We start from the raw sequence: 16,284 nt of genomic DNA on the forward strand, positions 1-16,284 counted from the left end.
GGCGACATGTCTCATATGCCAGGCTGCAATTGCGATGGGTGGCACAAGTATTAGCAACTTTAAATCGAGTAACAATGTAGCATTTGAAGACGCGTCATGAAGAGGAACACGATGGTTACACAACACAAAGGCTAAGGCAGAGAAGGATGAGCTCTGCTCCATTGCTCGAGTCTCTTAGGGTGTACTCACACTGTCCAAACCAAACCGCGCTCGGGTGCATTTGACCCACAAAGCCTGGATCTTGTGATTGGTGTGATCGCTCTGTACCGTGCCCGGGCACGGTTTGGTTAAACCAGAGGTGGGCTGAAGCGCAGTTCACTTGGGCTGGGGTGCAAAAAACTATAGTGTGAGCTAGAGATGGGTGATAATTTGCATGCGATGACATGCGCATTTCGTCAGTAAAGCCGGTTCCTAGATTACAAGTAAATCGCCATCAGCTGCTTTAGATAAAGCGGCATTTACTACACAAAGCCATAGTTCACTGAAAAGCATTTATGATATGATTGCTGCTGGTGATGATATAAATCAGTAAGCGTTTAAACATTTCAGGCAGACTGCTTTTGTTTACACAGGTACCTGTTATCTTATAGCCACTGGCAGCTAACTGTCCCGCCATGTATTCTCCATCTGAATTGTTGTGAGAGCAGCCCCACGTCCTCACCCAGACCTTCTGTGTGCCTGGAATAACGCTGTCAATCAGAGGCAGACAGATCTTAAATCAATGAAGAAATCTCCATAGGGTTGTGTAAATACATATAGCAGAGTAAACTAATACTAAACATGAAAACAATGATGGAAAATGTATGTGTGGTTTATTATTTCCGACTTAAAATGACAATATATGCATGATACATTTATGATGAATGCATTTCTCACCTGTCTGCCTGTAGCTCTTCACCTGCAGCTTGTTGCTTTAGTTTTCGTGCACGAGGCACAATGCTTTTCCTGGCAAACTGGCGCTCATGAGGAGTGGGCTCGTTTGAGGAGACCATGTCCTCAATATCATCAACAAGAGACTCACAAGCAGACGGCATGATCTACTGCAAAGACATGCAAAAAGAAACAGTTGTAACACCCTCTTACACTAATATCATTTAAGTGATTTATGAGGCATTCATGGTGTGATGGTTTGTGTTTACAATTCAAGTAGTAACAGCAATTTTGGCTAAAACGAAGCGAAATTTGGGCTGCCAGTGAAAGTCTAACTTTATTTGAGGCCCAATAATAGATGCGTATATTTGTAGAACATGCAAAAGAAATGAAAGCAAAACACTGAACACCTGTTGACTTTGGTTACGTGATGAAATATCGTATATTTAAGCAAAAACGGCATGTAACCAACTTCAAGGTTAATTAGGGTAAAAGTGGGTTACTCAAAACCGGACTAACGTTTTATTGGGTCTAACGTTAGTTAGCCGTCATTTCACTGTCTCTGTTTTTGAATACTGGGAGAGTTAAGCGCATGCCGCCATTTTTTAAAAAGTTTAAAAAATGGGGCTGCTCTCACAACAAATGACAAACAAACATATTATGAGCTCTGGGGCTGAACAATTTAACCAAAATTAGAGGTAAACGCAACGTTTCACAACGCATGCATTTAAAGTGTGTGTGTGAAATTATCAGCACGAGACTCCACGTGTATGACTTAAACTCTGTTTGTTTAAACTATCCAGCTGCTCGTGCTTACCGGAGGGACGTCAAATGTTTATTTTTACAAAATGTTGACAAATCCTCAAAGGTTTGAGGCAAATCAGCAAGCTGTGGTTTTGGAATGCTGGGAGAGTTCATGTTAAGCGCATGTCGCCATTTTTTAAAGATTTTAACTTAAATGACAAACAAACATATTATAAGCACTGGGGCTGAACAATTTAACGCAAATAAGAGGTAAACGCAACGTTTTACAACGCATGCATTTAAAGTGTGTGAAGTAAACAGCACGAGACTCCACGTGTTTGACTTAAACTCTGTTTGTTTAAACTATCCAGCCGCTCGTGCTTACCGGATGGACGTCAAGTGTTTATTTTTACAAAATGTTGAAAAATCCTTGAAGGTTTGAGGCAAATAAGCAAGCTGTTCTTCTGTTTGTTCCTCTATGCTTTGCTTGTTTTGCTTTTACAGCGCCATGATGGATCTCTCTTCAACTTTTACCTTGACGTTGAACGGCAAGCGCGAGAAGACAAACTTCGGTTTGGCAAACCAACGGAAGGGTGCATTACCGCCACCTATTGATCTGGAGTATGGAGTGAACAGATTTGGAAAAAAGTAAATACATAAAAAAAGGGATATTAAACCTAAATTCTATCTATTGCTCCTGTGTTTTTCAGGTGTTTAAATAATAATTCTTGAATTCTTGATTGCCTACACTCGTTTCCTAACAGTACTTTTAAAGAAATATTATCAACTCCCATCCATCCTAATTCTTGTATTAATTGGAATCTCTCCATTTCATATGCAGAACACTCATTAAGAATATGCATTACTGTTTCCCATTCTCCCGATTCATGTTTACCCATTTTAAACAGACTACAGTTTAATGCTGTATGACCAATTCTAAGTCTTGAGAAAATGACATCCTTCTTTCTATTTTTATATTTTCCTCTCATTTCCAACATACTTCTATATCTGAAAGAGATGTCTTCCTTTAGACCCACTATTCCATAAATGTTGCCATTTCTTGCTTACTTCAAATGAAATCACCCTCTTGAATTCAGCTTTATTCAAAGCTACCTTAATTTCTATTTGTGTATGACTTTCTTTGCTAGCAAATCTACTTTTCGTTTTCATCCACACCAACATTAGCAGGTACCCAAAGGAAATTTACCCCTATCCTTATCTGCCTAATTCTAAACAAACTTTGTAAGATTTTAAATATTAAGTCTTGCCTGGCTTCAGATTTTTCACTTTTTAGACTAGTCAGAGCAGCCACTGAATCACTACATATCACCGTTCTTTTTTTGCATTTCGTCGGACACCTGAAGTGAATAGATGCGTGGGATAGGAAGACAGAAAGTCTCATAACATACATAAAAAGGTTGCCTGAGGAAGATCAATAGATCGAAACGTTGCAACATTTATTAAATTTTTTAGCAAGCAGATAGTGTGCGGGAATTGCTTTGCATGTATGAATATATATTCTAAAATTTAATTTGTATGCAGCCTAGAAATGTAACCTTCGGAGGCTGCAGCCACATAAGAAAGCACTTAAAAAACAGCAACAAAAAATACATAAATTCAATTGTTGCTATTTTTCACAGTACAATGACTTCATAATATAATTGCTATTTTATGTTTGTAAATGATAATATCTCGTGTTTTAAAAAAGATTTCTATTACATTTGCATTTGATAAAAATTAAATTTGATACAGTACAAAACAAATCCAATAGATGGCATTGTTTACTGCAGTCTTGTATGTTCAGTTCTTGATTGCTAAGACACAATTCATGATATACTGCACAAACCTCAAACTTCTAGGTCAAACCTAAATATTATAGTCAAAATTATATTATCTTCTGTCCAAATCAAACTTAGATAATGCACAGACAAATAAATACAGAGACTTCTCCACAAAGAAAACACCAGTGAGATCACTTCATTATATATGTATAAAATGCAAGAAAACTAAAATAGATGTTATTATTAAGCAAAGTGTCATGCATGTTAATCTAACACCACATTTAAACTATATAACAACCTTTAAAATAAAACTACATAGAACACTAAAAATCCCTGCTCTCTATATCTATACTTTTCCTTTAAATATAAAGGATAAAATTCTTCTGATATCTGTGCTTTAAATATTTTTCACCATTGAAAAGTCATATTATTTTAAATAAAATGCACATTTTAGTCATGTACCCAATGGTTCTCAATTTATTTTGACATTTTATAAAATACATGAATTTATCAAACATACTTTGTGATTATATCTCAGAAAAATATAATAAGGATATTAACCAAAAACAATACATTTTATAATTTAATACGTTTTGTTTAATTCAAAGGTTTGGAATGGTTTATGTCATACATTTTCTTTAGCGTGCCATGAAGGGATGCACCGTACACAAGGGGCAACTAACCCAACATGTCCCAATCTCTGATAATGGATGTGTCTGAAAGGTCTAAAATGCTACGTTTGGAGGCAGCATGCAAGGCATGAAGGCACGTACAAATCTAAGGTGCATTCCATTTCAGGGGCTGCAGCCTTTTAAGGACGTGGATTTTGAAGGCAAAGCTCAATATTTGAAGGCGGCAGCCTAAAGGCCACAAAGCAAACTGAAATGAGATGGTCTAGCGGGGGGAGTTTCATCACTTTAATGATTTTAATTCACATCACTAAAACATCATTTATAATAGTAAAACAGTCACAAGGACCTTTAATTTGCAAAATATCACTTTTATTTAACTTCAGTTTTTAATGTTTATTTCAAACACCCAGATGTCACGGGCGTGCATTGCAGCTTGGGATAGCCAAGGCTTGATGCCTCCTAATTCAGGGGCTGAAGGCAAATGACGTCACCGGGCTGCGGCGAAGGTTGTCCTAATTCAAAGGCTCCTTCACATACAAGCCTCCAAATGTGGCTCTTTTCCCCCTGAAACCAAGGTTTCTGCTGCAATAGGGACAATTTCCTGAGGTACATGGTGAACCACTGAGCTTCACAGTAAGAAAATGGATTTGTTGAGAAATATTGAGAATTGTCCAGTCACATCAGTTCAAAAAGATATAAACAATATTAATATGCTATTAACAAAAGTGTCAGTGTTTATAATTTGATCCAATAAGAAAGCAGACTCAGGTCACTTGCCTGCCAAAAGTTTACAGACATAGACTCTTGTGTGAGCAGCACCCCATTTGTAGTATGTACATGTATTCACACAGAAATTAAAGGATTATTCCACTTTCTTAAAAGAAAAATCCAGATAATTTACTCACCATGTCATCCAAAATGTTGATGTCCCTCTTCGTTCAGTCGAGAAGAAATTATGTTTTTTGAGGAAAACATTGCAGGATTTTTCTCATTTTAATGGACTTTAATAGACACCAACAATTAATACTTAATTCAACACTTAACAGTTTTTTTCACTTAAAGAGTTTCAAAGGACTATAAACAATCCCAAACGAGGCATAAGGGTCTTATCTAGCAAAACGATTGTCATTTTTGACAATAAAAATAACAAATATACACTTTTAAAGCACAACTTCTCGTTTAGAGCCGGTCGTCATGCGCTAGCGTGACCCCACGCAATACGTCATCACGTCAAGAGGTCACAGAGGACGAACGTGAAACTCCGCCCCAGTGTCTTGAAAGAGGACCGACCGTTCGGACGTTGTTGTATGTCAACTGATACTAATTAATGTCTTTGTGTCAGTTTATTGTTTACAATGGTCCGCCAATGTGCGTTTTATATATGTAACACGTGACCTCCCTACGTCACTACGAATTTACGTTAGGTCGCGCTGGACCGGACCTAAACGAGAAGTTGTGCTTTAAAAGTGTATATTTGTTATTTTTGTCAAAAATGACAATCGTTTTGCTAGATAAGACCCTTATGGATTGTTTATAGTCCTTTGAAACTCCGTTGAAAAAAACTGTTAAGTGTTGAGTTAAGTATTAATTGTTGGTGTCTATTAAAGTCCATTAAAATGAGAAAATCCTGGAATGTTTTCCTCAAAAAACATAATTTCTTCTCGACTGAACAAAGACAGACATCAACATTTTGGATGACATTGTGGTGAGTAAATTATCTGGATTTTTCTTTTAAGAAAATGGAATATTCCTTTAACTTTTTTTTGAAGAAGTGATGGTTGTGTTGCCCTTTTGAATGGATAGGTCATACTGTATCTTGGGTTGTGCTGGGAATACAAGCAGATCAGTCTTGGCAAGGTTGAGCTAAAGGTGCCTTTTCTTCTTTCAAGCTGAGATGTCTGCTAAGCAGGCTGTAATGCATGCTGCTATAGCGGGATCATCTGGGTGAAATGAAAAGAAGATCTGGGTGTCATCAGCATAGCAGTGGTAGGAGAAGCCATGTGCCTGTATATAGGTCCTAAGAATGTTGTGTAGATGGAGAAAAGGAGTGGACCAAGCCTTGACCCCTAAGGGACCCCAGTGACCATCTGGTGTGCTATGGACAGTGTGAAGGATCTATCGGAGATATAACATGGGATCCCTAGCGACAATATAGGTGGCTATTAGGATCTGATTGTTGACTGTGTTAAAGGCTTCCGACAGGTCTAGCAGAATCAGAATCGAGGATTTGGACTCCGCCTTAGCTAGTTGTAATGCTTCCGTGACCGATAAAGTGACCTAAAAAATAATAATGTATGTTAGAGATTGTAAAGAACCGTATTACTCATCTGATACAGAAACCGCTAACTTTGTATGTAAACAGATATACTGTCTCCTTCCTTACCAATCACAACCTATCTGAGTTGAATAGTGGCCACTAAAGTCTTTCCATTGCCTCCTCTACAATTAAGGTTCTTTGCCAGGCACTTGGCAATCACCCTCTTTAATATGCAGCATGTGCAGTCGTGCATGTCCGTGGACTATCCGCGTGGTCTAAAATTTTGGGCAGCATGCGGACAGTGCGCGCGGACGACCGCAAACCCTCCTGACGACGAAAATTAATTTCTTGCGGATGGTGCACATGCTGACGGCCCTAGTGTAAAAGGTTTAATTGGACACGTGCGTTTTCATGGTTACGCGTCTGAGGGGGGCAATTTATATGGTTTTAACATAATATTATAAATATTATGTGTTATAGATTAGTATCAAAATAAGAGATGTGGTTATAATGGAAAATATACTTAATAACAAGAATTAAAGTGTGACACTTAATATTCTATATGATTTACATGCTGAAGATTTGAATCCATGTTTGCAATGTTGAACTGCCTTTGCAGCCTCCCTTTCAACTTTGTCTTCTTTTTTGTGAAAACGTTTTGTATTTTTATTTTTTGTCTACAAAGTGTGCAAACAACAGCAAATTTGGTGTTATTTATATTAGATCTCATTGGGTACATTACTTTGATTAGACACTCACTGTAATGCTAAGAATGTGGATATTTTGTTGTTATTTACTTGCTAAGTTGTAAGCACTTTTAGAAGACAGAGAGCAAATAATTTCTGACAGAAATACAAAAGCATATGGAATCCGTGAGAGGTCATACATATTTTTATTTTTGCTTGCTTGTTTTCTCGTGATCACAATCTATCGCATGATCTCGAGATAACAAAAGTTGTTTTGTTGTTATCCTGACATGATAATCCAAATGCCATAATGTAATTTCCTTTCGATAATTATTTTAAAGTGGACTGCTGATGCATACGAGTTGGGGTCTTCGTCGTTACCACATGTGTAGCTAATTGCCAATAGATTTAATAAATAAATAAGTTGGATGTTTTTGAATTTAGGGACCATCTTAGTAATGCACGTTTCTATCGTCAATAGTATTTAACAGTTTATTTGAATAAATTTCAAAAACCTAAAAGGGTGCATTATAGCTGTCCACATGAACACTTTACAGTTGGTTTCTTGACTTCAAATCATTCCATTTTAATGCATGTTTAAATTAGAAACTTATATATATATTATGGAGTTACTTTAAAGACGGTCCCTAAATTCACCACTATCAAATTGTCAATTATTGACAAATCTATTTAATCTTGAGCAAATCCCTGATCCAAGAAAAATCTTATTTGTTCATCTATGCTAGCTAATTTAGCAAAATATGCTTTTGTTGTCTACAAACAAAACAACACTCTATTGTGTAACGCTACAAGCTTTGAATACATCACAGGAATACAACTTTTGTTATTACAAGATACGAGAAAATTAAGTCGTGATCACGAGAAAACAAGCAAGCAAAAATAAATATAGTATCGACCTCTCTCGCCATCAAACTACCAAATTACTAATTCAGCAGCTCAACATAATGAATCTACGTCTCCACCCTTCAAAGAGTGGACACAGATTGTGAGAAATGCTGCAGAGCGGGAAATCACGAAGTGGATTACCAGAAACAGTGGATCTTTAAAGGGGCAATAAGTAGGATTTTAAGTGTTTTATTAATCAAAATCAATGTCTTTATATACAAAGATATACAATTATATACAATTAGATAGATTTACAAAGAATTGTGGATTACAACGAATAGAAATAAATGGTCTTATTTACTCCATCAACAGCTGTATTATTTTTTTATTGAATATCATCAACAAGTATAAAACACATTTTGTTCAATGCCACATGAACATGAGGTATTATTCACACAATCATTCACAAAAATTACAAAAAATTCAGTATTTTTAAATATTTTAATATGTTTTCAGAGCTTTTTGTTCTTAACTTTTTCCAAAGGGGTACTGTATAAATTGAAATCATTTATAAAATTTGACAGGTTTGGTTTACAAAGGGCCTATTTTGCTTTGTGTATATGATACTTTCCGAATACAATAAATAGCTGTATAATATATTGTTCATTACTTTCCAAATGATCTCTCTCAAAATAATATAAAAACAACACAAACACATCAATTTCTACCACATGACCCAATTTTCTACTAATATATTTCCAGAAAAGTCTTGAGTAGATACAATGATAAAACAGATGCAAAATGGTTTTTCCTGACAAAATTTACGAGCATATGAAATATTAAGCTTAAATCTCTCCAAAACATGTTTAACAGGATAAATTCTATGAAGAACTTTGTAAGACACCTCCTTCATTTTGTTATTGACAAAACTTGTTCAATATTTTCCATGTTTTATTCCAGTATATATTATCAAACAAGGAAGACCAAAAAAACAAAAAACAAATCTTGCTGCAGGAAGTGAAATAAAACATATTTCTTATATTATTGCTATATTTTGTTTCAAGATATTAACATTACAAGAACAATAGCAAATTCTCTTGGTTTAACTGGTAATCTGAATTTTTCAAGAAATTCAGTGTATGAAAGCAAATACCCCTCAGAATTTAACAACTGTTTTACCAAAATAAATCCCTCATTAATCCAGGTTTGACAGAAAAGTAATTTGTTTTTAAATAACATGTCTTTGTTATTCCAAATACAATAACTGTGTGGTGTGAAATACATTCCAAACAATATCTTTTTTCTTCATAAATTCTATTAACCATTTTATCTTGAAAGTATTATTGAGTGTACTTAAATCCAGAATCTCTAGTCCCCCTTGTTCTTTAGTATTACATATGACCTCTTTCTTTAAATAATGGGGCTTTTTTTCTCCAGATAAAATTATACATCATCTTATCCAAGTCTTTTATCAAAATAGGAGGCACATCTAATGATAAAGAATACAGATCTGGAAATACCTTCTGCTTTTGACAATAATACGCTCCCAAAAATGGATATATCCCTCATTAACCACAAATTAAATTTATTTGTTTTTTCAATAATTTGTTCAAAATTTAACTGGCTTCTTTGTTTTTCATTTTTGCAAATAACTATACCCAGATAAGTGAATTGGTGTTTAACTGGAATACCTTATGTGTAAGGGAGCAGCCTTTAAGGGGAATTAACTAGATTTATTTTAAGAGCAGAAACAGAAGTGAATGCCTCAAAAACTCTAATTATAACTGGAACTTCAAATTAGTTTTTTTTTTAAAAATGATGTGTAATCAGCAAATTGACCAAGTTTAAATTCAGCACCTAATGCACTAATACCATTAAACTGACTTTTCTTTATATGTACAGCCAGAATTTGAGTGACCAACAAAAATAGAAAAGAGGGCATTCTTGCCTAATTCCACAATTGATATCTAACCTTTTTGAAGTCCAACAAGCAAGTTTAACCGAGCTATTACATCCATTATATCATGTTTTCACTGCTTTCAAATTGGATTCTGGGACAACGCATTTAGTGTGTTGTCCCAGAATCAACAATAATGTGTTGTTTTTAACACATCTGTTCTAAGTCAATAAATAAAATAAAAATGTCATCATTTATAAGGTGATTATAGTCAATCATATCCAAGACTAATCTAATATTATTCCTAATATGACGGCCTTGCATAAAACCAGACCGTTCTTCATCTATAAGTTTGTTTAAACCTTGTTTTAGTCTTCTGGCAAAAATCATTGCAAACAATTTACTGTCATGATTGAGCAAACTAATTGGTCTCCAATTATCGATTAATAACTTTGTTAGGTTTGGGAATCAGTGTTATAACGCCTTGTTTTAATGAAGCTGGCAATTCACCTTTATTTATTGCTTCCTTAAAAACTAATAATAAAAAAGGTGAAAGTTCATTGGAGAAAGTCTTGTAAAATTATCCTGTTAGCCCGTCGTTGCCTGGTGATTTGTTGCTTTTAACCAGGTTAATACACTCTCTCAACTATTAATTTCACACAAGAACAAAAAAATCGTGTTCTATTTTTTGATGTCACTCATACATTTAAAAACTATCGATACTTGAAGTGGTCAAGGCAGAGGAATACAAATTACTATAAAACTGGGCTACATAATTTGAAATTACTAAATGATTATCTACCTCACCGTTGATCATTAATTTTGAGACTAATACAAATTCACTGTTTCTCTTCTCGAGGCCAAAATTTTTTTTTTCCCCCATTTATAACCATTTAAGTCTAGATCGTACAAATGCTCCTCTTGCTTTATCCTCATAAGTTATCTAATTCCATTTGTAATAATTTCTCAAAATCTGTAACACTCAAGGTTTCCTTTTTTATTTTAATCGAATTTTAAATTTTTCTTCAATAACTGATTTCTCTTTTACATTTTGCTATAAGTTTCCTTTGGTTAATGGCTGTAGTTCTAATGTCAAACTTCCTTAATGATCGGATCTCTCGTTAATATTTTCAGAAAGAATTTCGGATGATGTTTTCTTGCACGTTCCTTTTCTTTGGCAGAGGTGGCATTTTTTTTGCCGTTTTGGGGGCTGATTTTTGCTTGGTGTGTTCGGACAGGAATCACAATTTCCCCGTTTTAACTTTACAGGCATACGACTGAATTTCGTTCAAGTTTCTTTTCTCATTTGACTCAATCTCCGCACAAATATTTGCATCCTCCGCTATTTGCACAACACCACTTCCAAAAACTTTGTAATTAGAAAATGTTTGCACTATCCAAAGACACGACTGTTTATATTTTCAGCAACCAGTAACAGTCTTAGATATGTTGGTTAGCAACAGTGTTTATATTATACTTTCATTTGTGAGAAATGCCCATTTTTTCCAGCCTAATCTCACAAAATACGTCAAATAGTCACGCATTATTTTGCTCAGTTTTGCGTGACATTGTCACGTATTTCCACCATTTTACGTGATCCTGCCACAACTTTTTTCGTGACAGTTTCACATATTGGTTACTCAACTGTTTTTCCTATTTTTAAACAATTGTCGCTTCGGTTAGGGATTAGAACAACTTTGTTACCTAAATCGACATCCTTAACATCAGGCAAAATGAAATAAAAAGCATACGAAAAAAATATTAGTAAACAAACACTTTAAGTGACATCCAAACAGCAAATCTAACCCCAAACCGAAGCGACAATTGTTTAAAAATAGGAAAAACAGTTGAGTAACCAATACGTGAAACTGTCATGGAAAAAAAACGTGGCGGGGCACGTAAAATGGTGGAAATACGTGACAATGTCACGCAAAACTGAGCAAAATAATGCGTGACTATTTCACAAAAATTTGTGAGCTCAAATTTGTGATATCAGGTTGGTTTTTTCCTCAGCTTACAGAAACATGACCGCACCCGGCGACATCTTTAATACAGCTGTTGAGGGGTGTTTCGAGACTAAAATGCTACCTCGGCATTACACGCTGGTTTTTGTAAGTGACAACAATATAATGTGAAGCATGGTTATGAAGATGTATCTTGATTAATATATTCAAACACACACATTATATAATATGTAACGCATGGTAATCCATATGCCAACAAAGATTTTTACAACAATAAAAACCTTAATTTTTAAAATTGTCAATCTTACCAATAAAAATTACTTTTTGTAAGGAAGGGACTAGAACGTATTTGTTATCTGAACTGCAATCCTGAATGTTGTTACCCGTTTCTATGTAACAAACTTAAAAACAATACATTTAACAACCCCTTTAAAACGTTCTTTCTAAAATAATTGATAATTGAAATATTACACAGAATTGTCAACTAAATTAAGAATGTATTAATTAGATGGACTTCATGCCTGCTTAAAGCAATACATAGTAAATTATGTTAACATGAAATATGAGAAACTTTAAAGAATGATAAAATGATTTAAATGACTGCAACCTGTTTTCATGCACATGTTTGCCATAGCTTTTCATAGGCGGAAATCCCGGGGGGGGGGGGGTCGGGGGGGACAGGACCCCCCCATCTGAGGGTTGTCCCCCCTAAAATATCATTAAAATATGTGTATTGAAAATAATTTAATGATTTATAATACTTGAAATAGTTGTGTAAGAAGTAAAACAATACAAATGCAAACGGAGCAACAACAAAAAACGTTGTAAACATTTTGATTCCCCCCTCCCTTGCCTCACAGTGGTTTGGTCCACTGCCAGCGCCACACAGTCGGGTGGTTGAGAAGTGTACGGAGCCGACGCGTTAATCAGCTATATACCTACAAACCAACGTTTCCCATCACTTATCAGTTTAACCTCATATGTTTTAAAACGGGACTATTTGGACATATAAACATGAACATATTTCGTTTTATGAGAACAGAAGCAGAACATTTTTTATGCATTCATGCAGAGGTGAGGCAGAGCTGAAAGTAACAAATTACATTTACTCACGTTGCTGTAATTGAGGGTTTTTTTGTGTACTTTTACTTTTTTGAGTAGGTTTAAAATCTGTACTTTTACTTTTACTTAAGTATGTTTTGTTTAAAGTATTGTAGGCTACTTCGCTACATTTTAAATCATATCCATTGCTGAGTAAAAAAATAGAATAGCAAGGTGATAATGAAGCGCCACGGATGATTGATTGATGGGCGGGGGAACGCGCAAAAAGAGCCATGGAGAGGGACGAGACAGGCGCATGCTGCAGACCCTCAATTCAATTCTCATGAAAGAAACCCCTGGCCATTGACGCGAAGCGATTGTTTCATTTTTACCGCTAATTTGCATGACACGTTTTTAATACATGTGCATTATCCTTCGAGGTCTATCAGCTTCGCGTCAAGTCAAACATAACTTAAGAACGTCCTCGGGAATGCGCATGTCATTATAGACATTGCAGAGAGGGAGAGAGCGAGATAGAGAGATTGAAAGACATCAGGTACACAGGTCTGGGAATCTATACAATAAACGTGTAAACGTTTAAAGTATATGGCACTCATCTCATTATATGCTCATTTAAACTAGGTATATAGTTTAATAAAATAATGTACAGTATGTTACCAGCAATACATCAATTACAACCTTACTATAGTGATTTTATTTACTAGCTGCTGACCTCATATTATTTTTGCTTCAAGTGCATAACTCACCAGTAAAAATTATTAAACAATTCCATAAATGTTTCTTAGTTATAAAAAAGCTTTTTGTTTTATTAACTTTTTGTTATTGCACTTTAATTGTTAAGATGTTCCTACAATAAAAAACAACTAGTTTGAGATTTGTATTTCCTTGTCCTTTTTTATCTATACTAGAAACCTCTCCCCGCTGTAAAAAAGTAACTTTTACTCTGAGTAAAATTAAAATGACTTACTTTTACTTGAGTAGATTTTTAGACCAGTAACTTTACTTTTACTTAAGTAGAATATTTTATTATCTTTCCACCTCTGCATTCATGTGTATTAAAATTAAATTTGCGTCCGTTCATAGAGAAAGAGAAACGTTTTCTATCTGAACAAATTTCCTTGCATGTACAATTTTGCCTGTATTATTGGTGTCCCCTTCAAAAATTGTTCTTGAAAAATGTTATGTTTAATGCCCCCCCCAACATTTAAATGAAATTTCCGCCCCTGAGTACAATCATACATAAGATGCAACATTCCAGAACTCACTGGAAAAGACAACTCAGGGAAACAAGAATGTGGTGAAAGTTACGTTAGGAATTAGCAATATACACATTGACAATCTGTAACAAAGAAACAATTATCAGATTCATACAAATGTATCCCGTTTTCAATCAAATATTCAATTAAAGACTGTTACTTTAGCATGCGGTAAGCGATGTGCTTTATGATTCTTAGGCAACAGTTCAAAATCTATCATTCATCAAATAAAAAAATACAATTAGTTCCTTTGACATTTTTCCACCTCATTTTACTAATAAAAATGTATTTTACCGTTGCTTACACTTCCTCTTACTCACCTCATGCAATCAACTTGGTTATTATTACTCTGCTGCCGCAGTTGCCACCATTTCAATGCTAACTGCCCCCCGCTGGTGCGGAGAAAAATGCCAAAGGCGGGGGAACAAATATGGGCGGGGCGATAAGTGTCGCTCCACTAGAAGTGTCGCCCTGCCCCATCATCCAGGCTGCAGCCTGGGGTTACTCTATTAGGGCAGAGGGGCAGTGGACCTAGCCACCAGGCCACCCCCCGTCGTTGGCGAAGCCAGCACTGCTGCAGGCTTCACGCACTTTAGCGACCTAGAAGTCCTTGCGAAAAAGCAAAAAAAAGTTTCTTCTAAATAAAGATGATTCTGGACTCCAGATGAGAGAAGTTCACACTGATGGGTTTCTCTTTCTATTTTTGGCGTGACGCTCGACTTTGTCCTAAAATACGACTATGGTGCGCCCTCGTGGACTCGCGTCAAAGGCTTGCCGCATTTTTGGTGGACGATTGCTGTTTGGCGAGGCAGTTGGAAACACTGGACTGTGACTGGTGCATTGATAGAAGGAAGTGACGTTAGTGTCAGAAGTGAGGTAGAGGTGGTGTGAGTAGTGGAGTAGGAGACTGGAGTAAAACCTCCAAGCGTAAAAGGAAGAAAACATTTAGAAAGCAATCGGAAATGGATAGTGATGAAGACAGGACTTCAACATTGACAAATAGGGAGGAATTTAAGGTAATGAAAGCTGTAGGTGATATAGAGGAAGAAGAGTACTTGAAAAATGGTAATCATCTAATTTTCTGTAAAAATGCCAAACAGAAAAAAGCTGCACAAGGTTTAGGTAAATACAGGGGGAATCAGTGAGTTGGACATTTCAAGTTAAGAGAGTCTGGTTAAGAGGAGTATCTCTGGAATTCCGACAGAAGTATCCACTGATATCATAAAAAGCAATATTGTGGGAGCAAATGTGGTTAAAGGGAAACGATTAAAATGTGTACGCAATAATGAGAGAGTTGAGTCTTTCTGTAATGCCTCATTTTGACGAGGAAAGACTTCCAGACAGAGTGTATGTGTTGGCTATATGGTCAGAGCGTATATTCCACCTCCAATCAGATGTAATAAATGTCAGAAATATGGTGATGTTTCAGTAGTGTGTAGAGGAAAGCAACGTTGTGCTAAATGTGGTGGTAACCATGAAATTGCAAGCAAGGGACACAGCTGAAATGCTGTAACTGTGGAGGACAGTACAGTGCTTGCTTTGGTGGATGCATGGTGCAAATAAATGCTGTAAAAGTTCATAACATTAGAATGATGGAGGAAATATCCTATGCTGTGGCTGTTAAGAGGGCAAAGCAAGCAGAGCCGATTCAGGAAAACAGACCAGCAGTTCAGATGCCTCAGAATATAAGCCCAGTGTTACAAAATGAAGAAAAGGATGATAATTTAAGAATGGGAAAGTTTATAATCATAATTAAGGCAGCTGAAAAACACCTGCAGGTGCACCCTTGAACAGGTAAATAAAAAACGTAAGAGCCAAATATCAGATACTGGAACTTCTTATGGCGGATCCTGGTAATGTTAATAGTATGAAATTCAAGGAGTTTAATTTAAAATGGGCAAGAATTTAAAAAGTGTAGAGGATAAAGCATGCAACCCACAAGAGACTTGGTTGAAACCTCACCTAGATTTTGAAATAAAAGGATATGTGGGGGTTCGGAGGGATAGAAGGATAGGCATTGGTGGTGGGGTAGCTATTTTTATCAAAAATGAAATTTCACAGAATAATAAAGATAAATGAGGAATATGAATGAACTGCTGTTGAGCCATTCTTAAGAGAACGGAGTATGAAGTTAATTAATTTTATAATCCATGCAATGTTAACCAGTGAAATACTAGACAATATACTGTAGAAGATCATACTAAAGTGATATGGTGTGTGAATTTTAATGAACATAATACATTGTGGGGAAGTGCACTCTTAGAAAGGGTGTGTTAATTTTTTACACAT

At 35.7% G+C, this 16,284-nt stretch overlaps 1 protein-coding gene across 2 annotated transcripts in view; it reads right to left on the reverse strand.

Moving 5' to 3' along the window:
- The window catches only part of cdkal1 (CDK5 regulatory subunit associated protein 1-like 1), a 455,867-nt gene extending 453,710 nt beyond the window's left edge, over positions 1 to 2,157 (reverse strand). Inside the window, exons 1-3 of one of the 2 annotated variants that reach the window (XM_055209421.2) lie at positions 2,000 to 2,157; positions 877 to 1,040; positions 577 to 689 (exon numbers count right to left, since the gene is read on the reverse strand). In XM_055209421.2, coding sequence (XP_055065396.2) covers positions 577 to 689; positions 877 to 1,034 — 271 coding nt within the window. In that variant the 5' untranslated portion in view covers positions 1,035 to 1,040; positions 2,000 to 2,157. The remainder of the gene's footprint in view (positions 1 to 576; positions 690 to 876; positions 1,041 to 1,999) is intronic. The other variant, XM_073871851.1, reaches the window with a different exon arrangement.
- Positions 2,158 to 16,284: the final 14,127 nt, after the last annotated feature.

The sequence above is a fragment of the Misgurnus anguillicaudatus genome, chromosome 10 (genome assembly GCF_027580225.2).
Source record: "Misgurnus anguillicaudatus chromosome 10, ASM2758022v2, whole genome shotgun sequence".
NCBI lineage: Eukaryota > Metazoa > Chordata > Actinopteri > Cypriniformes > Cobitidae > Misgurnus > Misgurnus anguillicaudatus.